Below are 25277 nucleotides of genomic sequence, written 5' to 3' on the forward strand. Positions count from 1 at the left end.
GGCCCACGCGCAGCCACAAGACTACCAAACAACACTTGATAACAAGAGAAGAGCTTGTAATTTCAGTTATACTAGGTCCGAGTAGCCTAAACTTGTTGTATGGCCACCATCTTTGGATATGTTGTAGAGAACAGAAAGCTGAACAACATTCAAGAAGCAACCTTAGTCATCTGAGCAAGGGAAGTCGACATCCAAGAGTGAATAAGTTGCTGTAGAGTTAAAACAGCAGAACAGAGGACTTACTAAACTTTAACAAGATTTTGCTGTGAATTTTGGATATGTGTAATAGTTCTCTAATGAAGGAACAGTTCTTATGAAGAAACTGTTGTCGAATGATAAACAGAAATTGACATGCAAGAAAGAATTCGAGCCTATATTAGTACAGCAGACAGAAATGAGCAGGCGACACTTCAACACACTTTGAGATGCCTACACTTCTTGGATTAAGTCCCAATTTTGATAGATTATAGCCAAGACATAGATGAACAACTTTGATGAAAGGACCGAAGCCATTAGATCAGAAGAAAGCCACATGAAAGAGTGAATAATGGCGCACTGGAGTGAAACCAGAAAACAGAACAAAAGTGAAGACTAGTCTCACCTTGAACATGATTTCAGGTAGATAGAAGTCTTCGATTTCCTTGAAGTTTGTATATGTTGTAGGTCTTGAATAGAGGGACAAGTTTGATGAAGACTACTTCAACAAAAAAACCGTGGAAATAGACATGCAAGGACAAATCCAAGCTTACGCAGAAAATCAGGCTGTGACTAACAGCTTGTACTCAAACTGCGGTTTAGGTAACTAATCTTCTTCGATTGGGCTCAATTTTTGATATATTCTAGTAGACACGCAGATAAACAAGTTTGAAGAAGGAAATATTTCATTTCGAGCTGAGAAGATATGGGTTTCGAAGCAGTCAACAAGACTGACGTGAAGAAGGAGAGCTGGAGCTCTCAGCTTTGAAGGGAATGAGATGTGAAAACTTGCGTTTGTGTGAGAGTTATCAAGGGTCAGACTTGTGAAGACGAGGGAATAAGTGTGGGAGTTACAAAACGATCAGATGTGGGAAACTTACCCTTTGTTTGGATGAGGGAAAATAATTCAGAATTTGACTAAAAGTTGGGAATTTAAGCAGGGAAATTGACAATTCCCTTGTTTGACAACTTAAGAGTGGAATGTATTAAATGACGCGAGGAAAAAACCGTGGAAATTAGGGCATCAAATTCCCGAGTTTAATTTCCACCAATATAGGTGTCATTTATTCATGGTACTATTTACAAAATTCCGTCATTTACAAAATTCGACATGTATAAATCCAAACACTGAAATCTTCAATTGCCAGAAATTGAAATGATGGAAATCTAAATTCCTTCATTTTACAATTCTATGTAATTTTCAATTACTTCATCTAAACGGAGGGTTAAGGTCCAGGCGTGGAAAATCTGACTTGGGGTATTTTAAATTTTGACTTCTCCAAAATTACGATTGTGCCACTTCATTTATGTAGATCACAATTTCCCCGTCAAAACTCTGATTTGAGCTCACTACGTGTCTACGGACTCAACTCAACACAATCTATGTCATGGTTCCATTCGTTTCTCCAAAATCCTTCTGGATTAAAAAGTGACCAAAATGACCCTATCTTCGAGAGCAAAATTGAAATTTCAGAATTTATTAATTTAATTTAATTAACGAATAATTACATTTTGGGTTGGGATGTTACACATGAGGACGTCATACATCAAGAAATTTATTTTTACTATCGTGGTATATTGCATTAATACGACGTTGATAATTAATCTTCCAACGTGGATTCTAGTAAAATTATTTGACGCTAATGAACAAGAGTTTATCCTGTTTAACTAGCAATTAACACTGCAACAGTTTTGGTAAAACGTTGTCTTTACTTTCTATATCGGTAGCTTCAACAGCCAACCAGCAGACGACCACCACCCAACCCCAATGGCGGCAACCCCTATCCTCCACAGCCCAACCTCAGCGGCGGTAACTCTATTAATTGTTATTTATATTAAACAGTATTAGAAAATTAAAATATTAAAATAATTTTATTCACAAGCCCCTTCGTCTTCTCCACCACCCACCTCGCAGTGCCAACAGATAACGATCCATATATGCCTTCAATTATTGTCGTCCCTTTATTTCAACAAGCACACCCTCCTTCTCTCTCTCTCTCTCTCTCTCTCTCTCTCTCTCTCTCTCTCTCTCCCTTCACAGTGCCGCACCAGATCTGGAATCTACATGTCCTCTGCATCAAAGAGGCCGTCAAGCTTCATCGCGAGCTCGACACTCTTGCGCACCGCTTCATCCCAACCTTGCCTTTTCCCATGACTGCTTCCTCCAAGGAAGAACAATCCATAAGGTTGGTGGACGATCTGAGTCAAAAAAAACGTAAATATGGTCTGTTAGGCTAGAAATTTGATGAGAAAGAGGAGGGAAAGGGACGCTTGGCTGGGTTGTTGAGGACAGAGGGTTGCCGCTGCTGGGGTTGGATGGTAGTCGTGTGCTGGGAATTTTTTTTTACTTCAATTTCTTTTGTCAAACATATATTTTAATATTTTTTAATATATTTTTTTAAATAAAGGGATGAAGAGAGTTAACAAAGTAAAATTAGTGTTAAGTTGTGTGCCACATATCACAAAATTAAGGAGGAAACATGGGGCCACATGAGATTTGGTAACAGAAAAATTGGATTTGAAAGAGAGAGGGAGAGGGTGGAGGAGTTGACATATTTAATTATTTTATTTTTATTAAGAGAAAATAGAGTTAGAGTAGGAATAACTCTATTAAAGTAGCGTTAAATGAGATGTCAGGTATCAAAAAATTTAGGAAAGGATGGGGAATGATAGACAAAAACATGACAAGGATTAATTACCTTATCCAAGTTGCTGACTTGGCACCATCTGGTTGGGAAATCTCACTAGGGTGGTGATTTTATGATCATTTTAGACTATTAAAACTTAAAAATATCTGAACTTAAAAATATCTGATTTTGTTGGAGGATTCCACATCAACCAGTCTTAACTACCTCATCAACTAGTCTTAACTACCACCCAAGTCCAATTTCATCAATAATTACGAGATCACTTTCTGTTTTGTTGATTTCATCAACTTACTTTCCTGTAATGGTATTATAGAGACATTCTCTAATAAATATTTAAGTGAATGATTAGTTACATCTAATCTCGATTGTTGGATTGCATCTAATAAATTGTCAACACATTTAATGAATGTAATCCAACGACTAAGCTTAGAAGTATGTAACAAATCCTTAATATAAAATACTTATTGAAAAATCTCCGGGATATTATATAGGCTAGCTTATTGTTTTTCCTTGAGCTGAATTTATCCTAACCCATTCATAGCAATAAAGTAATATATTTTAGTTTTAGGATTCACAGCAACTAGCTCTTGGCTGTGATTCTTTATCTGTATTAAATTTATTGTGACAAGCATTTAAACTGAAGTATAAAGTAACATTTTTTAGTTTTTTTTTTTTTTGGTCGAAAACATTTTTTAGTTAGTATGGTGGTTTTTCTTAAATTTATCGTGACAAGCATTTAAGGTAATTTAAAAGCTAATAGTATCCATTAAATCTGGTTCCTCCTAATAATACAAATCCAAATGTTAGGTTGAAATAATTGAGTATTTAAAGCTAATAGTGGCCCCACTTGACAATATCAAATCTCAGATCTGTCATCTATTGTCTATATAACTTATGAGGAATGAGCTATTGCTTTCATCTTATTTTGCAACCTTCAAACGCCCCTTAGCCTTTTTGTTTATAGTTTTGAACCCATCCAATCCAACCAACCCTGTATACGGCCAGCGATGTCTGCGAGTAAGATTGAAGCCAAGAGTCCGGCGGCAATACTAGCCATTGGTCCGACAAACCCAGCCAACTGTCATTACCAACAAGATTATCCTGATTTCCTATTCCGAGTCACCAATAACGACCACATGACAGAATTGAAAGACAAGTTCAAGCGCATATGTAAGTGGTACTCTTTGTACAACACGTATATGCATGCATAAAATTAATGTATTAATTCATACTAATTAATAAAATTATATAATGCACTAAGTGATTTATGATTTATTAATATGCGGGGCATTCAGATTTGGGACCTCTTCCAAATATCATGCAATAAGTTAACCCATCTGAAAATGACAAAGTTGGGAGATATATTTAGTTTTCCTATACAATCACATGGTGCCGCTAATCCATGTGTTATAATATGAGTTGATAAGAAAGTTAATATTTCATGAACACATGATACATTATTATTATGAGTTTTTCTATTTAAACTCTACATTTTTCTTTGTTTGCCCCAATTCTTAAATTATTAAGCTCTTAAGTTTTATTATTATATAAAAAGACAAAAAAAGTCATCCAACTTAATATTTAACCCTAGTATATCTATACACACACACCACCACTCTTCATATTAAGTTTTAGAATAACACAAACTCCTCTACACCCTATTGCCAAATTACTTTTCCCTTCCAATCCAAGAAACCTACTACACTTTCATCTTCTCTTCACAAACTGTAGATACGGTATGCAAATAGTGGCTTATGAGTCGTCAATTGAGGTATGTAATGTGAGATTATTTCTTGGGTAGTCAATTAAGCTCTTAAGTTTTATTTCTGTTTGTTATCAATACATCGTTTCTCTTCGAAAAAAAAAAATTTGAAGAACATAATGCATATAACATCATTGAGTAATATTATATTGTTTGATCATAATATGTTTTTATGAAGTCCAAAAAAAATATATATATATATATAGTCCCCTTTTATTGAGGGACACCTTTTAGGGTCCCCTACGAATTTTTTTCAACGATCCAAACAATCAATTTTTTAAGTCTATATTTATAGATCATCCTTGCAAAAAATTAGATAAATCTGAAACCGTTTCGACATCCAGTTGTGTCCTACATTCAATTGAAGCTCACTCTGTGTGTCTGTCTGTGTGTGTATATATATATCTATATCTATATATTGAATAGTTGACAACAGTGTTTTTATCTCTTTAAGTAGTGTGGAGTGTGGGGTTGATGAGTTTTTATTTTTATTTTGTGTGCTGGATGTGTATTTAGGGCTAGTTTGGGAAAATAGTGAGGTTTTCTTAGAAATTATGAAAATTTGAATTACAAGTTGGAGTGAACTTTTAATATAGTGAACAAAGAGAAATACGGAATTTAAATAGAAAAACTTTATTATTATTGATAAATATATTAGATATATATGTTATAACATGAGTGAAATAACACCGTGAAAAGGCAATAACAAAATACCTCAAGTGGCATTAGGGAACAGATTTTTCTTCTTTCATTTTTGAAAAATGAAGGCCACTAGAGTAGGGTAATAAATTTGACGAATGAAGCCAAGTTAGTAAAATTAAGTGGGAGGATAACTGTGGATACTTTTATGAAATTTGGTAATTAACAGGTGAAAAATCAAACGTAAAGAAGCGTTATCTACACATCACGGAAGAGATCCTAAAGGCAAACCCAAACATATGTCGCTACAAGGCACCCTCACTGGATCCATGTCAGGACATGATGATTCCAGAGGTACCCAAGCTTGGCAAGGAAGCGGCATTGAAGGCCATCGAAGAGTGGGGCCAACCCATTTCAAACATCACACATCTCATCTTCTGCACGTCTTCCTGCGTCGACATGCCTGGCGCCGACTTGCAACTCGTCAAGCTCCTCGGCCTTGACCCCTTTGTCAACAGATTCATGATCTACCTACAAGGCTGCTTCGCTGGTGGGACTGCCCTATTGAAATATAAGTGATGAGCTGATGTGAGTTTGATTAAAGTCCCTAAGCTGAAATGGTGTATTCACTTAGTCTCTAAAATAGGCAAGTGTGAGGCGTCGGTTAGTGTTAAGTGGCTATAGCCACGTGTAAAGATCTTAGAAGGCAGTTTTGGATGTAAGGCTGTGATTCTCAAGTGATGTAAGAGAATCCAGCTATTTCTCTAACGGGCATATAGCACACACTGTGCTTGCCCGAAAGTTTCAGAATATACAATACAAAAAAATACAGAAGTCTGGTTTTTAGCTAAGCTCTCAGTTTTCTCTTACATACTGTTTTCTCTTCTTCTCCAAAACCTATACAAAACTCTAACATGGCCTCAGAGCCAGGTTGGGTCTCTTAATCTGGGCGTAAAACTGTGAAGGTCACTGAGCTAAAATCGAAGCTCAACTGAGCATCGGAGAAGAGAAGCAAGCTGCTGAGATTCAGACCAAACGATGGCTGGATCTGGAAGTTCTGAGGTACGAACTCTGATCTTTTCCGGTGAGAACTACGAGTTCTGGAGGATCAAGATGGTGACAATCTTCAAATCGCTTGGGCTGTGGAGTCTGGTAGAAAAGGGGATTCCAGTCTCTGATTCGAAGATGAAGACCAAGAAAGTTGAAGAATCATCGGAGGAAGAAGCTGAAGCAGAGATGTGTGCTGTGCTCATGAAGGATGCAAAGGCACTGGGCATCATACAAAACGCTGTCTCTGACCAGATCTTCTCTCGGATTGCAAATGCCGATTCAGCAAAAATGGCTTGGACTCTGCTCTACAGTGAATATCATGGAGGTGATCAGGTTAGATCTGTAAAGCTTCAGAATCTTAGACGAGAATTTGAGTATATGAGGATGCGTGAAGGTGAACAACTTTCTGCATATCTTACTCGATTAAATGAATTGATAAATCAAATGAAAACATTTGGAGAGGTGTTATCAAACGAGAGGCTGGTTCAAAAGGTGTTAATCAGTCTTAGTAGAGTTTATGATCCCATCTGTTTGGTGATTGAAAATACAAAGAGTTTGGAGACCATTGAATTGCAGGAGGTTGTTGCAATATTGAAAAGTCAAGAGCAACGTTTTGACATGCATAATGTGGACATAGCTGAGAAAGCATTTGGTTCTTTCTCAATCGATCAAAAGGGGCAGAACAAGAATAATGCTCAGTCTGGTACTGCCAAGTCTCAGAAGAGTTGGAAGTCTAACAACAAACCATGGGAGTCTAGACAGAAGCCACAGCAAGCTGGCGCTGGACAGACTTCAGATGGAGCACATTCTGTGCAGCAAGATGGGGTGAAGCCTCAATGCAAGGTCTGCTCTAAATTTCACTATGGAGAATGTAGATATAAGGGTCAATCTAAGTGCTATAAGTGTGATAGATTTGGACATTGGGCCAGAGACTGCACTGCAAACAAAGGAGGACAGAAAGCAAATAATGCAAGCCAAGTAGAAGTAAGAGGGAATCTGTTTTTTGCAAACTGTGCAATTTCAGACAAGGGTGAAAATGGAGAATGGTATGTAGACAGTGGCTGCAGTAACCACATGACTGGGAAGAAGGAGCTGTTAATTGACATAAACTCAAAAGTCACAGGCAAGGTGCAAATGCCAACAGGGGAGCTTGTAAGTATAGCCGGCATGGGCACTGTGGTGCTTGACACAAACTCTGGTGCAAAGTATATCAGAGAGGTCATGTATCTGCATGGTTTGAGAGAAAATCTCTTGAGTGTGGGCCAAATGGATGAACATGGTTATCATTTGGTATTTGGGAGCAGCATGTGCAGCATCTATGATAGTTCTTCTCTTGAGAACCTTGTTATGAAGGTGGAAATGAGAAAGAATAGATGTTATCCACTATCATTACCCTCAAATGATTTTGTTGCACTAAGAGCTGGTGTAGTCAACTCTACTTGGGTTTGGCATAAAAGAATGGGGCATTTACACTTGAAAGGCCTAAACCAACTCAAGGAAAAGGAGATGGTACATGGGCTGCCACATTTGGAAACTGTAAATGAAGTGTGTGAAGGCTGCCAATTAGGAAAACAACACAGAGAGTGGTTTCCTAAAGATCAAGCATGGAGAGCTAGTACACCTCTTGAACTTATTCACATGGACTTGTGTGGACCAATGCAAAATGAATCTCTAGGAGGTAACAAATATTTCTTGTTACTCATAGATGATTTTACAAGGATGATTTAGGTCTACTTCTTGAGATACAAGTCGGATGCACTAAATTGTTTTCGAAAATTCAAGTCTATGGTGGAGTTGCAAAGTGGTTACAAAGTGAAATGTGTTCGAAGTGATAGAGGTGGTGAGTTCACTTCTAGTGAATTCAATAAACTATGTGAAGATGCAGGGATTCAAAGACAATTCTCCATGGCTTACACACCCCAGCAAAATGGAGTGGTAGAGAGGAAAAATAGGACTGTGGTAGAGATGGCTAAGGCTATGTTGCATGAGAAGGAGCTGCCCTATTATCTATGGGCAGAAGCTGTCCACACAGCAGTGTACATCTTGAATAGATGTCCTACCAAGGCTCTTAGGGACAAGACTCCTTTTGAGGCCTATAGCACCAGAAAACCAGGTGTTGCTCATTTAAAAGTGTTTGGCAGTGTGTGTTTTGTGCATAAACCAGAGGAGAATAGACAGAAATTGGATGCCAAAAGCACAAGGGGAGTTTTTGTTGGATATGCAACATGTGAGAAGGGCTATAGAGTGTTTGATCCTATCACTAGAAAACTACTCTTATCAAGGGATGTTGTATTTGATGAAGAAACAAGCTGGAATTGGAAGGAAGTGTCTGACAATTCTGTGGTTATGATGAACTTTGAGGAGCAGCCTAGAAATTCTCAAGTGGATTCGTTTGAGACACCTATAGGGCCTCAAAATTCTGGTTTCACTGCTGGAAACTCAGCAGCTTCCTATGGAGAATCAAGCAAGGAAAGCAGTAGGTTGGATGATACTCAGACCTTCGATCATACACCATTGAAATGGAGGAAGTTGGATGACATTTTGGCACAATGCAACCTGTGCACAATGAAGCCTGAGAAGTTTGAAGAAGCTGTGAAGGAGGAATCATGGCTGAAGGCAATGAAAGAAGAGTTGAACATGATAGAAAAAAACAAGACATGGGAACTTGTTGACAGACCTATGGAAAAACCGATTATTGGAGTTAAATGGGTGTTTAAAACTAAGCTGAATTTGGATGGCTCAGTGCAGAAGAATAAAGCAAGACTGGTGGCCAAGGGATACTCACAAAAACCAGGGGTGGACTACAATGAAACGTTTGCACCAGTGGCTAGATTAGACACTATTCGAACCTTGATTGCCCTTGCAGCTGAGAAGGGTTGGCAGCTGTACCAATTGGATGTCAAGTCAGCTTTTCTAAATGGTATTTTAGAGGAAGAAGTGTATGTAGACCAGCCGGAAGGATTTGTGGTAAAAGGAAGTGAAAGCAAGGTTTACAAACTACACAAAGCTCTATATGGCTTGAAACAGGCGCCAAGAGCTTGGTATAGTGAAATTGATGGTTATTTTGCTGAGTGTGGATTTACAAAGAGTCAAAGTGAAGCTACACTTTATGTCAAAGCAAGAGGTGCAGAAAAAATCTTGATAGTTTCCATTTATGTAGATGATATAGTCTACACTGGAAATGATCATGAAATGCTAGAAGATTTCAAGAAGGACATGAAAGAGAAGTATGAAATGACTGATCTGGGACTCTTGCATCACTTCTTGGGAATGGGAGTGATTCAAACACCAACAAGCATATTCATTCATCAGAAGAAGTATGCAACAACTCTGTTGAGCAGATTTGGCTTGAATGAGTGTAAGCCGGTTTCTATTCCACTAGTCACCTCAGAGAAGCTAAGTAAAGATGATGGGAGTGGCTTGGCAAGTGAAGAACACTACAGAAGGATTGTTGGAAGTCTGCTGTACCTCACAGCTACCAGACCCGACATTATGTTTGCAGCTAGTTTGCTAGCAAGGTTCATGCATTGTCCCACTAGCAAACATTTTGGAACAGCAAAACGTGTTCTTAGATATGTGAAAGGGACTCTAGATTATGGTCTGGAGTATGTGAAAGGAAAAGGGGCGGTTCTAATTGGCTATTGTGACAGTGATTGGAGTGGTTCAGTGGATGATAGCAAGAGCACTTCTGGATATGCTTTCTCTTTTGGTAGTGGAGTGTTTGCTTGGGCCTCTGTCAAGCAAAATTGTGTTGCACTCTCCACTGCAGAAGCGGAGTACATCAGTGCATCTGAAGCAACAACACAAGCTATTTGGTTGAGGTTTGTCCTAGAAGATTTTGGAGAGCTTCAAGCAGAAGCAACCCCTCTACACTGTGACAACATTTCAGCCATTGCCATTACAAGGAATCCTGTGTTTCACCAGAAAACAAAACATATCGATCGGAGGTATCATTTTATTAAAGATGCTTTGCAAGAAGGAACTGTGGATCTGATTTATTGTCCCACAAATGAGCAACTAGCAGACATTTTTACTAAGGCATTGGCTAAGGATCGTTTCTGCTATCTCAGAGAGAAACTTGGTGTGAAATCAGCTCACAACTTAAAGGGGAGTGTTGAAATATAAGTGATGAGCTGATGTGAGTTTGATTAAAGTCCCTAAGCTGAAATGGTGTATTCACTTAGTCTCTAAAATAGGCAAGTGTGAGGCGTCGGTTAGTGTTAAGTGGCTATAGCCACGTGTAAAGATCTTAGAAGGCAGTTTTGGATGTAAGGCTGTGATTCTCAAGTGATGTAAGAGAATCCAGCTATTTCTCTAACGGGCATATAGCACACACTGTGCTTGCCCGAAAGTTTCAGAATATACAATACAAAAAAATAGAGAAGTCTGGTTTTTAGCTAAGCTCTCAGTTTTCTCTTACATACTGTTTTCTCTTCTTCTCCAAAACCTATACAAAACTCTAACATGCCCTACGTCTTGCGAAGGACGTCGCAGAAAACAACCCTGGTGCACGCGTTCTGGTGGTGTGCTGTGAGATCACAGCTATGTATTTTCAAGCACCCACTGAGAGCCATGTGGATGCTTTGGTAGGACAGGCTTTGTTTGCAGATGGTGCGTCAGCTTTAATTGTTGGTGATAATCCTGACCCCAAAATTAACGAACGCCAGGTGTATGAGATTATGTCAACGAGAGAGACTATTGTCCTATACTCGGAGCATGGCGTGGTGGTACACTTCCGTGAAATGTGTTGCGAGTATTATCTTTCACCAGATGTGCCAAAGTTGGTTGGTGCAAACATTGAGGAGATTTTGGTAAAAGGGTTTAGAGAAATTGATGGGATAAATAATGATTGGAACTCGTTGTTCTATAGCATCCACCCTGGTGGACCGGCCATTTTAGACAAGGTTGAAGAAAAACTGGGTCTGAATGAGGGGAAGCTGAGAGCAACCAGGCATGTATTCACTGGCGGACCTAGAAATTTTTTAGCGAAGATGCAAAATTGACTCTAAGTATGAAAAATGATTTTTCAGAATAATCATTTTCTCAATTTAATTTTTGACAGCTTTTATTCCTTACATATCAAATAAGAAAACTTGATTTTATGGGATTTAGTATGAAGTATATATTGACTTAATGAGCCATCATTTTTAGCCTAAATCGTATTTTGCACTAAAATCGATTTTTCATATTTTGATTTGGTGGGAATTTGATTTTCTAGTATTTTTATTTGAATTCAAATGGGAGGTATACTTTCATATTTATATTGCAAACTTAAGTAAATGGAGTAATATAAAAATAAGATAATTTGTATACTAGTTGAGCAAAGGGGCAATTTGAAGCACCTACAATGTTTTTCCGGTGACAGAAGGTGCAGCACCTCCTTGCTCCTAAATGGGTCCGCCTCTGCATGTATTGAGGGAGTATGGGAACATGGGAGCTCCATCTATTTTGTTTATTCTCGATGAGATGAGGAAGAAGTCGTTGGAGGAAGGAAAAGCCACGACTAGTGAAGGGCTGGAATGGGGTGTTTTGATTGGGATCGGGCCAGGGCTAATCGTGAAGACTGTTGTACTACATAGTGTCCGCATTGCTGCCTGCTAATTAAGTCCTTAATTACTGATCATTGATTAAGGGCAAGTTTGGTATTACAATCATGTTAAAATAATCTCTCTCAGATTTGCTGTGAGAGAGAGCAGTTTGGTGCTTGGTAAACTTTTTGTTATAAGTGTTGTTTGTATAATAATCAGTTTCTGAGTGTTTGGTAAATATTTGTGTGAAAGTGTTGTGAGCTGTGTATAATGACTAAAAAGGGCATTATGTTGAAATGACTTTTCTGTTCAAGTGTTTGGTAAAAGAAAAAACACTTTCACTTTATATATATATTGTATTAAATATGTTTCCATCACACCCTAAAAATTATTTTAATTATAAAATAAATAAAGTATTCCATTAAAAATAAATATATTGTCTATAATATGGTCATAACAAAAATTAAGCTAGTCATAAACAAGCAATCATATGTTTAGTCTTCTGCAGTTTCAGCATACTCTCCCGATGACAAAGTCGAGAGTTAAATGACCGGGCTGGACAAAATGGATGAATTATTGTTATGTTTGTTGTATCATATGGTTTTGTACAAGGAGTTTGTTGCATACAAGAATTGTATACTACATGAAGGTGAGAGTTAAGTTAAATGTTTACAAAACTGTATTGAAATGCAGGTGTTCGTTTATTTTCTTTCTAACTTCTAATTAATTTTACTTTTATTATTCATAATAAGCAATTACACATTAACTGAGTGAGAGCATTGGTTGCTGTAGGGATTTGGGTCCTCCTCATCTGTAACTCCTTGTTAGTTGGGTTCCAAGTTGTATATTTGTTTTCTAACTATCTTGTAATGCTTAATTGGTGATGTTGTTACCATCCTTGTATTGCAAGAACCTCCTTTTGGGGCTGTGTTCTTACTGTTGTATTTTGATTTTGTGCCATGTACTTCAATTAAATCTCTACTGTTTCGCAAATTAAATATTAAAAAAAGGGGGGGAGGGGGAGGGGGGGTTCTGGCGTGTTTTAATATTCCACCACCATTAATTCATGAATCGATTATTGACACCATGTTGATGTAATTTGTAGTATTTATTTTCCAACGAATCGATAAGATGTTTAACCTATAAATAACATGATCAATAAAGCAGTGATGAAATGATGGAAATATAAGTTGGCCCTGGCTGGTATTTTGGGAATTAAAAAAATGAATGATGGTATTTTGGGAATTAAAAAAATTCATTAAAAGTTCATCTCTGCTTCTTTTGAAAGCTGCTTTGAAAAGAAACTCAGAGTCTGCTTTTAAAAGCTGCTGTCAAAAGGCCATTACTTTTAAAATAATTAGGATATTTTATTTTTACCAAACACCTTAAACTGCTTAACTTTAAAGTGAAGCAGATTTTTGGCAAAAAAAAGCGATCCCAAACGGGGCCTTAAGCTAGTCATAAACAAGCAATCATATCTTGTTGAGTCTCCTGCAGTTTCAGCCAGTTCTCTCGATGACAAAGCCGGGAGTTAAATGATCGGGCTGGACAAAATGGATGAATTATTGTTATGTTTGTTGTATCATATGGTTTTGTACAAGCAATCTGTTGCATACAAGAATTGTGTACTACATAGCCTGTTGTAAAGTCATGCTTACGGTTTAAGTTAAATGTTTACAAAACTGTATTGAAATGCAGGTATTCATTGTTGGAAGTTTGAAAGCAAATGTCCCACATTGGAGAAAACAAAAAGTTCCATATGCTTTATAAGCATGAAACCTTAACATCAATTAAATAAGGATTGGTGGGCTGATGGGCTTGGTAGTGAAGATTATCATGGTTGGCTTGCTTGATTAATATTAATATTTAAATAATCAAGACTTGGCCTTGGGCCTGGGGTCTCTGGAAAATAAAAGAAATATACCTAGCCCGAAAATAAAATAATTATTTTTTATTTTTCGGATTTCTTTGGCAGAAGTTAAATTCAAACCAGAAAGACTTATCTTTTTGTTTGAATTTGAACAAGTATAACGGATACTAACTGCTATTTTGAAGGGGTGTAATTCTATTATAAAACCACAAGTCCTAGGCCATAAGACGGATCTCTTTTTCTTAAAAAAAAAATATCTCATATTATTTTAAAGTTATCAACTGTATTGGAGAGAAGCACACCAACGTTCGCCAGAATTCAAGGATCCGGTGCTGGACCCTTGAATTATAGATAGTTGAATCCTGGGAGATAGACGCCTGTTGAACTTCAAGCATTGAGAAGAGGCGAAATTCTGTCTTTAGGACATTGCAAATACGCAAGCCTCTATCTTCAATAAAAGTCAGTATTCTGTACTTAATTTATATATTTGCACATTTATACAGATTTCATAATTTTGCTACTGTTTATATTTTAAGAATTGTGCAATAATATAGTGATCCTATAGCATACAACATTTACTGATTATTTTTCTAACAATCATTTATTTTCTTTCTAACTTCTAATTAATTTTACTTTTATTATTAATAATAGAGCAATTACACATTAACTGAGTAAGAGCACTGGTTGCTGCAAGGATTTGGGTCCTCCTCATTTGTAACTCCTTGTTAGTTGGGTTCCAAGTTGTATATTTGTTTTCTAACTATCTTGTAATACTTGTGCTTAGTTGGTGATGTTGTTATCGTCTCTGAATAGTAAGAACCTCTTTTTGGGGCTGTGTTCTTACTGTTGTATTTTGGGTTTGTGCCATGTACTTCAATTGAATCTCTACTGTTTCTCAAATTAAAAACAAAAAACAAAAAAATGGGGTTCTGGCGTGCTTTAATATTCCACCACCATTAATTCATGAATCGATTATTAATACCATGTTGATGTAATTTGTAGTATTATTTTTTCAACGAAGACATAAGATGTTAAACCTATAAATAACATGATCAATAAAAGCAGTGATGAAATGATGGAAATATAAGTTGGCTCTGGCTGGCATGCTGCTTGGGCTTCATATAGAAGAAGTATACGTACTGCATGCGCATGAGAATAGTAAGCAATGATGAAATAAATTTCTTTGCAAAACACACGTGCAATTAGAAGGGTGTTGAGGGCGCAACTCTGTAGAATGTGTCATGGTACAAAAGGGAAAGTTTCATATTTGGATGAATAGTCAAACACGGAATAGTGTGAGTAGCTGCAAATTCTGATCGCATGTCCTGACCAAATGGGTCAAATTTTGAAAACAATATAAGTTTGTAGATTGTTAACATTTTTGTGCATAATATATGTGATTTCTTTTTTCTTTTTTTAAAAATACTCTTTCGACGTTTTCAGGAGATAATAGATGTACATTCTTTTTTCTTTTCAAAAATACTATACGGTCGAGAAGAATTTGGTTTCGCTGGCTCCATTAAAGATTTTATGTTAAGTTGGTTAAGGACTTCCACTTGTAGCCATTAGATTGCATGAACGGTATATTTTAAAAAGTTATTTTCCAATAAAAAAATAAAAATTATTAAAAAATGTGATAGAGATCTCCTCCATTATATTTCTAGTTTAATAACTTAAGCACATAACTCATTAGGCTCATGGGTTGGTTTAGGGTTTCAGTTATGTTGGGTATGTTATTTGAGCTTATGGTTAATTGTGACGTGACCTAGTTGTTTTAGTGTGGCTTTTGTCCGTTTTAGTTTTGTTTTTAACATGTTAGTTTGTCGCCCTCTAGGGATTGGAACTTTCGATGTCGTTGATTGTACTGCTGAAGTTTATCTTTGATCCCAAAAAAAAAAAGCACAAAACTTATTAAATGACGTGAGAAAAAAATCGTGGAAATTGGGGATCGAGATTTTCGAGTTTAATTTCCGTCAATAGAGGAGTCATTTCACAATTGATATTGAGAATGAATTTGTTCTTTCCAGTAATTTTTGTCATTTAGCAAATTCGAAGTACATAAATCCAAATGCTAAAATTATTAATTGCCAGATTTAAAGTATGGAGATTTAAATTCCGTCATTTTAGAATTCTATGATATTTTCAATTCTTTCATCCAAACGGAATTGATTTTATACTTATTACCAACTTGGATTGGATTATATCAGAATAAACTTGAATCGGAGCATACTGAGCATGAGTCAATCTGAACATTCCATAATTGAAGTGTAATTATTAATACTATGAAATCAAAAATGAAAATGGAGCAAATTAAACGGCTTCAAGGAAAGCTTATTATTGTGGGAAGAAACATAGCTGTTAAATAAAACATTCAGAAAGGAAGGCATATTTTTTAATTTAATTTATTTTATTCAGTGGTATTTTGTGGTACGTACTGAGTAATGACTTGGCTATGAATATAAAGTATTATTTCTTCAAACGTAGTGATATTTTGATGAGAAAATAAGAACGTGAGGAATTAATGATGATTTTCAGATGCATGCTAGTGATTGAACAAGTATATGGCTAGCGTATGGGTACACCAATTATTTAAACTAGCCTCTCTGCACGCGCTTCCGCGCATGCGAGAGATTTTTTTTATAAAAAATTTAAATTTATTTTAGAATTAAAAAAGATAATGGATATTTGTGTTCCATAAAAATAGGACCCATTATCTGAATTTTCTTTTAATTTTAATTTTTTTAATACGAAAAATTGTGAATTTACCATATTATCTTCATTTAATTAATAATTTCAATTCTTAATGTTTGCATTAACCAAGGACATTTTCTGGTATTTTGAATGTTTCACCGTTCTCTATCTTTTGCTTTATATATATAGATAAATGCTAATTTTGCTATATATAAAAAATAAAATAAAAACCGGCTTAATAAGTTTCAACAATCCAGCCATGATGTGTAATTTGGAATTACTAAATCGATGCACTGTAATTTATGTCTGGTAGGTATTTTGGGTGCTTAGGGTTGATTCATAAATTCATAAATTCATTAATTTATTGACAAGAAAGGCGCAACTGGCCACTGTCAGGAAGAAGAAAGGCGCGCTTTTTCGAAACAGGCTCGACGTGACACTTGGGCTAAGGGGAACTACAGCCTACCCATTTTTACCGTGAGCTTGCTTTTTCTCTTTAGCCGTTCAGATAATTTGGATGGATGGATTTGGTTCTCATATAACGTTCGCACATAAGCGTTCTCACTAAATAACCGCCCAACTATTATTTACTTTACCTAGATTTCGATAATACCACTATGCCTACAACCAAAAAAAAAAAAAAAACATTGAGGAGATTTTGGTTAAAGGGTTTAGAGGAATTGATGGGATAAATAATGATTGGAACTCGTTGTTCTATAGCATCCACCCTGGTGGACCGGCCATTTTAGACAAGGTTGAAGAAAAACTGGGTCTGAATGAGGGGAAGCTGAGAGCAACCAGGCATGTATTCACTGGCGGCCCAGAAATTTTTTAGCGGAGGTGCAAAATTGACTAAGTATGAAAAATGATTTTTCAGAATAATCATTTTCTCAATATAATTTTTGGCGGCTTTTATTCCTTACATATCAAATAAGAAAACTTGATTTTATGGGATTTTAGTATGAAGTATATATTGACTTAATGAGCCATTATTATGCAATTTCATTTTTATAGCCTTCACCTCACCAAGACCTAGGTACAAGTACACTTAATAAATCTTGACACTAGTACCTAAAGTAAGCGTCTAGCATGAATAAATCTTTTCCCCATTCTACATGAAAGAGTAGGACTAAAAATGCAGTTTTCTTGATATTAATTATGCTTTCTTTTATAGGTGCACATATCCTTTAAAATTTCAGCACAAACATGAACTTATTTAATTGCATCCATAGTCTAAAATATCGATAATATCGACGAAATATCAAGGATATTATCGTTTTTTCGAATCACGGATATTTCGAAACTTATCCATGCACATATCGTATAAATATCGATAATATCGGAAAATATCAACGTCGATAATTTTGCTCACACTTTAGCAATATTTTGTTACAATATTGCTATAATATCGCTAAAATATCGAAAATATCGAAAATATCGATGTGATGAAAAAAAAAAGGGAAAAAAACACAAAGGGGATTCAAGGTGTTTCTCTTGTAAAATTAGTCATCCTTGGTTTGCTTTGTATTGTGGCGTCCAAGTGGTAAGTTCTTTTTTCTTCTAAATATTGAGACATGGACAGAGAAGGAATGATGGACCTTACATTTCTTACGTTGACAAAGTTCAGAAGATGAGGACCATGAGAGTAGGCGGGAAGGACCAGGAATTGGTGCCATAGGGAAGGACTATACTTGTAGAGAAAGAGGCAAGGCGATTTTGTCAAGTCAAGAAGATGATTCGTTATCTATAACTTCGGACTCTGTTGGAATGGGAAGTAGTAATTATGGTTATACTCATAACCAACCATTTCTCTACCCTTCATATCCCATTCCTTTTGGGAAGGAATCGAGCAGCTCATGGAAAGAATCCGAGACTCAATCTTCAAATGATTTTGCTCATGGACAACGTCAAGCAATCTCGGATCTATATGGGTGGCATGTTAACAATTACACACAAAACTATTTTGGGGATTTATCATTTGATGACTACTCTTCACAATACACTTATTCTAGATGATGAAGATAGTGAAAAATTTGAACCTCATAGGAACTCTATGTGGTACTATGTCACTTATGTATCTTACCATGCAATGTATAAAATGTAAAATAATGTAGTAAATCATTATATATAAATGATTGTGGTGTGTTTAATCTTCTTTCATTAATTACTACATATTTTCTATACTCACAGTGTTTGTCAGCTCGCTATATAATCAACTTAAATTAGTTAAATCCATTATGCAATGCATTTCATTCCAATTTTTTGTGATAAATTAATAGATAATTGACTAAATAAGCATCCTCCAAAGTTTCAATAAAAATTTTCAAGTTTTTCTTACAATTTCTGTGGTTTTTATTCAATTTTTATCAATATCGATAATATCCCGATATTTCCATCGAAATTTCTGTGTTTTTGGACTACCGATATTTCCGATATTTTAAACCTTGATTGCATCTAACAATAGAATATTAATTTTTACATGTTTAAAAAGATCCAAAATTCTGGAGTTTTGACCAATTTCTTTTGAGGAAGCAAATAGTGTTGGGGAAAAGTATTTTCGACTCTTAATTTCTTTTGTATATTTAATAGCCAAAATGTTAGTTAACTTAGAAATTTGACTCTTAATTAGAAATTTGACTCTCTTAATTTCTTTATTTTCTTCAAAGAATTGACTAAACAAAGAATCATACATTTGAGTTTGCTTTTGGGGCTTCTGCATTAAAAGCTTAAAGAGTACGATCCTACTAATGGTTTAGAATTAAACGAATTAGCTTACATAAGTCGACTCCCAAATACTTGTCAAATCACACCCCAACCTTGAGTTTTGTGAACCAAAAAATAAAATTTTAGTTGGAATTTGTAAAATAAATATAAAAAAATCAAGTTTGAAATAAAAAAAAGCCGAAAACTGCACCTGAATTAGTGTAAACTGAACCAGCCAGTTTCATAATTTTTTTCACCAAAACTAGACCAAATCACACCGATTAAATAGTACCAATTTCAATTCCAATGTAAGATGGAAACTGAATTGGACAGGACCGCACCACCCCTACTGAAAAGAACTGGCAGGGCCACAGCTGCGAGATGGAGTTTCTAGCTCCAACAAATATCCAGTTTGCATACATTTTAGTAGTATAAATATTTTTGTTTTTGGGACATGTGCTACTCTTTCTAATTGGCTGGGCCTTTACTCGACTGCCCCCATGCCCTTCAATCTGACCCAGCCCTCCAATATCGACTTCTCTCACTCTAATTTAATTTATTTAGTTATTTTTATTTTGTCAATTTTATTTAGTTAATTTATTAGTTAATGTTTTGTTTATTTAGTTTAGTTTGTTTATTTAACATAAAATGATTATAAAAAAAGTACTTCACACAAGACAAAATGTTAAAATAGTCCAGTCCTTAAAAAATTAGACAAACATGTCCAGTCATTGTCCGACAGTGATATGAAATAACTCTTATGTTATTGTCGGATAGTGACACGAGAGTTGTTCAATGTCACTCTCAATGAGTGATATAAAAGTTATTTCATGTCAATGTCGGATAGTGACTGGACTGGGTTGTCTAATTTTTTAGGGGTTGGACAATTTTGTCTTAATGCCCTCCTATTTATCCTTATATGGTAAAGCCCCTTTATTTAATTCGTTTAGTTAGTGTTTTAGTTTCACTAAGTAGTTTTAATTCTTCCGAAAATAGCTACTTTTTAAATGATTAACTTCATTAATTCATAATAGTTGATGACTAGCGTTTATTAGGAATTCCTCGTTGAAGACCAACAATTGTAATGATCTATATCAATCACGATGAAATTTCAAAGATTATCCGGGCCTGTCAGCCAAGGTTATAGACTCGTTGAATACATCAATGTAATGCATATGCGTCCTAGAACATCTAAGGGAAACTAACTCCACCATTAAATGCACATTTTCATGACCATTTTGTCCAAATTAACAATTTGGAACTACAATATATAGTAGCAGAGGCGGCCTTAGGCCAGGACTACAGCTCGGGGCCCACAGCTAGGGGGGCCCAAATATTTTTTTTAAACCTATGTATATATGTGTATAAAAAATAAATAAATATTAAAACAAAAGAAGTTGCCGCCTGTACCTGTCAATGAAAAGGGAAGCCAATCAGTCCAATCAGTCTTTATATACTCAATATCAAGAAGAACGTATTGAGTAAGGAAGTCCCTTATTAATTATATAATATAATATAAAACAAATCAACAAATATGGAGAATCAAAACAGATTCTTAGCCACAAAAAGAAGGAAAAACCCTTCAACCTTCTCAGTTCATGACGCAAAGCAAGCAAATTTTTTTTTTTTTTTTTTTGGTGGTGATTCTCCTCTTCTCCAACAGAGTTGGAAAATAAATCATCCACAAGCTAGACCAATGCCTTTCTTTGAAGGTAATTTTTTTTTCTTCAGATACATATAGAATCTAGATGTATAAATTTTGTAAATTGTAATACATATCTTTGTTAACTTTTTCTTATTTATTATTTGATTCAACAGAAAACTTGGCTGGGATTCGTGTTCTTTATAATTTGAAGTTTCAAGTGGAAGAAAATATGCTCAAATCCAGGTTTTATTGTTCTTTGTTAATTATTTTTATTATTTTTTATTGTGTTGTGTTTATTATAAAAATTAACAAAATATTTCCTAAGAAACAACTTTCCGGAAATCTCAAGAGACAAATAAAGAAAAAAGAAGAAGAAATTGTTCAAAGTTTAAGAGGATCTTTGAATAAATATTTTGTTAAATAAACCAATGCTTCACTTGAAAATTTAGATGAAGATTTACCAAATGAATATGAACAACCAATTCAATTGGAAGAATTAGTAGAAAATGAGAATATGTAGTTTTCATTTTTTAATGCAATGTTTACAATCTGGGGTACTCTTTTTCCTTCGTTTGGGGTTTTGTCCCATTGGGTTTTCCCTAAACAAGGTTTTAATGAGGCCCCAAATTGTTCTTCCTTATCTTTTGTAAATTCTTATAATTTTAATAAAATTAATTAGTTGATAATTTATTTATTTTTGTTTAATTTGTATAAAGGGGCACACTTGAGAAAATTTGCCCTGGGCCTTAGAAAACCCAGGACCGGCTTTGTATAGTAGTAAATGCATCCTTTTTTAATTTAATTTGATTCATATTTCTAACATGGGTATAATTAAACAAAGTTTATTTTGCTTTCTTACACAAACCAACACATGAAAAATGAATCTTGAACCTTCCACTTCCAACAAATCCTTTCCGCGAACTAAAAAGGGCCTCACTTTAGACAAAGAAAGATGTTCTAATGTGCTTTTATTAGTATAAGTATTTTTCTTTTTTTGTTGAATATTATTCAACAACATTTCATCTTCTATTTAGGAAAATAAGTAGACACTCGTCACTGGAATAGTCGATAAAAAATACTATCTCCAAAACCCACATACAAATTTACACTGCAATGACCAATGTATTGATCTAAAAAATCTTCAAATAAAGAAATTTGAAAGATAGAATTGAGAGGAAAGATTGAAAAAGCATGGTAAATGTTATCTTACATGGCATTGAATATTGTAATTTAGTGTATAATACAAAAATAAAAATTATCTTAAATATGAGTTAAAGAATGATTGGGTTTATGTTAAAATATAATAATTACATGGACATTTCTATTAGCAACTCCTATAACTTTTTCTGTGTTGGAGTGATAGTACATGGTATCTATTTTAGGCACTTCAACAGTGAAGAAGACAAAAAATAGCAGAGAAGTGAAAGCAGTCAGAGAAAGCTGGCAAGCACTCGCATCTCTCGAGCAACACAGACCACTAACCAGTCCATTGAAAATTGAACCATCTTTGCAGAGATTCGCGTGACTCAATATAATGACCTTGAAGAAATCAAAGGCCACAACCCCTTCACAAACAGCACAATAACTTTGTTTGTTCACCACACCCATCTGCTTAAAAACTTGAAGAATTCCAAAAGATATTGTTGGGAAATTATCTTCGTCTCATACACCAAGTTGGGAAACTCCAACCAGAAAAGAAATTCAGGTAGTTTTATGTTGCAATACATGAATTCTTTTTCTTTAGTTTTTAACGCTTTCATGCTAGAAGGAAGTGAAAAATATTGATGTCGTGTTTCTTGCAGTTGAAGTGCACGGTATCAGTTTCAGTGGGTTAGCAGAAATTTAAGGGAAGGGTCAGATTTTGATTGATGATGTTAACCATTTGTAAGGGCTTTGCTCTTATATATGCAACCAACAACCTCCAACTTCCATTTCAAAAAGATATGTTGTTATTTATGGCATCAGGAGAGCGTTTTGGAATGGGCGGTTTCGGAAAACAAGAGGTATTATAAGTTTCAACCTTATGATTCTTTTTGTTTTGGTATTCAAATAATAAATAATTGTTATATGAATTTTTTAGTGAATATTGTTATCTATTTGCTAAGTATGAATTTATTATAGAAAATGGAATTTTGTTCCATTTTGTTTTATCTGTGCTTTCAGTTTTTTATTTTTTATTTTTTATCTGTTGAAAATTTGCACTTTCAAATTTTGGTTTCATGCATTCTGGAATCTGGATGACAATGAATATTGAGTTTGATTTAAAAAATATACATATATATATTTAAATGACCAGTTTTTGTTTTGGGAAATAAGCTGATATAATCACTTTTCACAAGTGGTATTCTGAAATAATCAGGTTACAAATTGTGTTCTGATATAATCACTTGTGAACGTGAAATGACCAAACTGCCCTCCATATAAAAGCACATGTATCAACCCGTTATTGGCCTTTGATTGGCGACCTAACGCATCTGGCTTCTCTCCCTTTCTCAGCGCTCAGTCACGGTTCTCTTCCTCTCTCGGCGGTTTCTGTGTCCATCGACCACCACCACTCTATTTCTCCCTCTGTCACGAAAACCTAAGTAACACTCTGTCGTTCTCTCTCTGCAGTGAATGTTAGGGTTTGCTGAGGGGGCTCTTGACGGTGAAAGAGAGGGTTTAATCGTGAAATGCTCTCTCCCTTAAACGATGTCTCAGTTCCCTCTAAGTTCGAGTCTTGAATCGACGTCGTTCTCTTCTTCTCTGCTCCTTCAGGGCCTAAAAAAACCCTAAATTTTGGTTTCGGTTAGGAATTTGTTCACAAACGTCCTCCTCCTTCTCAATCCTGTGAGACTCGGTTAGGACAAAAGTCGCGATTTGCTGTAGGTGTTGCTGGGAATTCGAATTCTGTTCTGTGCAGAGAAGGAGTGATTCTAAGGTGGGTTTTGTATTTGTTATTGACTAGTTTGTGTTTTTGTATGGTTATCATTTGAGAAGGATAATTTCACTAACCTGTGACTGAATTTGTGAAGTTTAGTAATTAGAGATATTGCAATAATAATGTAATTTAACTGTGAAGTAGATCATGCTGGGATGAAACTTGTATTGGTGTATTGATTTTGCTCTATGGATGATGCAGTGCCTCAAATTGCTATTTGTCATATAGGATTGGTTCTATGGCAATGCTTGTTTTCACTTCCATTTTATGAGTCATATTTAGTGTGGGAAATTATTCTGGTGCCAAGGGCTATTCCATTATAACACACCATTACCTCAGTAGGCCCTGAATTAGGTGTTGAGTAATAATGCACAAGTAAATTTGTTGGTATCATTGGTGTTTCAGCACGTAGTAGCATATTTTGCACCCTTCCAGTGTTAATGGTTAATTATGTGATTTTGAAATACTAAAGTTAGTTGCCGTGGAAATTTTCTGTTCCCTGTGGTATAAAACGTGCTAAATTGTGTTGTTATTCCTTGCTTGCAGCTTGTGATATATGTCTGAAAATGGTATTTTATGGGGCTTTAGTATCTGTTTAGAAATTGCATGTTCATCCATCTAGGTTTAGCAGTTGCAGTTGCAGTAACATTTTGACGTGTCTAGTTTGCACACAGAGTCCATAACTGTGAATACTGATGTTCCATGTGTGGTACTGTATTGCATATGAGCATATTGTAGTAGGCATTGATGCATTTGGAGTAATTTGTGTAGCCATTTCAGCCAAACCCTGTATGAAGTGGATCCGTGGTTGATGAAATTGTTTTCAGACTTGGGTGGTATTTGGTTTTTTGATGGAATGGGATGTACATTTGGCAGAAGGGAATGTAGATAAGAGGAGAGTGTGGAGAGAGTTGGAGAGTAGAAAAGAGGCTTAAAAACATTTATGGTTTTATCAAATGTATATACATATATCAAAATGGGTTGAAAGTATTAGTTTGAGTAATGTACGTATGAAATATGGGTAACCAATGATCCATATGTATGATGTTGTTGTGCAGGGAACTTGAGAATGGCTTGTAAAGCAAAGCTTATGATTCCTGAGGATGAGAAGTACGAAGGAAAGCCATATGCCCTTTCACACACAAGGACTGCCATTACAACAATAAAGGCGAAGTTGAATACGCAGCAGTTACAGAGGTTCGAGGGAAGTTGTTTTGGTCATCTATTACTGATAGAGGACCTGAAGTGGAATTCACAAATTGTCCACGGCCTGTTGATGAGGAAGGCTGATCCTAAGACAGTTACACAGGTGAACGGAATAAAATTCATTGTGGGTAACAAGTTGATACAATTCACAGCCCAACAATTTTGCCTCATCACGGGGCTAAGGTTCGGAAAGCTCCCTTTCATTTTGAAGGCGACAAATGAAAATTGCTCGTTGAAGCGAAAATACTTCAGCAGCAATAAACCTGCCACCCTTTCGGACCTACACACCGCCTTCATCGAGTGCACAGATGATGAGGATGCGTTAAAGCTTGGAATGGTCTATTTTGCCAATTTTGTTCTATTGGGTACTGAAAAGCATGTGCTTATTGACATGCGCTATTTGAAGTTGGCTGAAGACCT

General features: G+C 35.6%; 1 protein-coding gene across 1 annotated transcript; it reads left to right on the top strand.

Annotated features, from left to right (window-relative positions):
* LOC109948444 (3,5-dihydroxybiphenyl synthase-like) lies at nt 3443-12088 on the top strand. The gene is made up of 4 exons (XM_020561415.1): nt 3443-4013; nt 5474-5801; nt 10760-11245; nt 11700-12088. Exons 1-4 carry the CDS (start codon nt 3851-3853, stop codon nt 11893-11895), a joined length of 1173 nt encoding a protein of 390 aa, XP_020417004.1. The 5' UTR covers nt 3443-3850; the 3' UTR covers nt 11896-12088.

This window comes from Prunus persica, chromosome G4, assembly GCF_000346465.2.
Source record: "Prunus persica cultivar Lovell chromosome G4, Prunus_persica_NCBIv2, whole genome shotgun sequence".
Taxonomy (NCBI): Eukaryota; Viridiplantae; Streptophyta; class Magnoliopsida; order Rosales; family Rosaceae; genus Prunus; species Prunus persica.

Bases quoted from the DNA above. Each gene is read 5' to 3' on its own strand.
- LOC109948444 (XM_020561415.1), top strand. From the start codon at position 3,851: ATGTCTGCGAGTAAGATTGAAGCCAAGAGTCCGGCGGCAATACTAGCC. The intron at 4,014-5,473 runs GTAAGTGGTACT...GGTAATTAACAG, and splicing joins AGACAAGTTCAAGCGCATAT to GTGAAAAATCAAACGTAAAG. The intron at 5,802-10,759 runs TGCCCTATTGAA...AAAACTCTAACA, and splicing joins GGCTGCTTCGCTGGTGGGAC to TGCCCTACGTCTTGCGAAGG.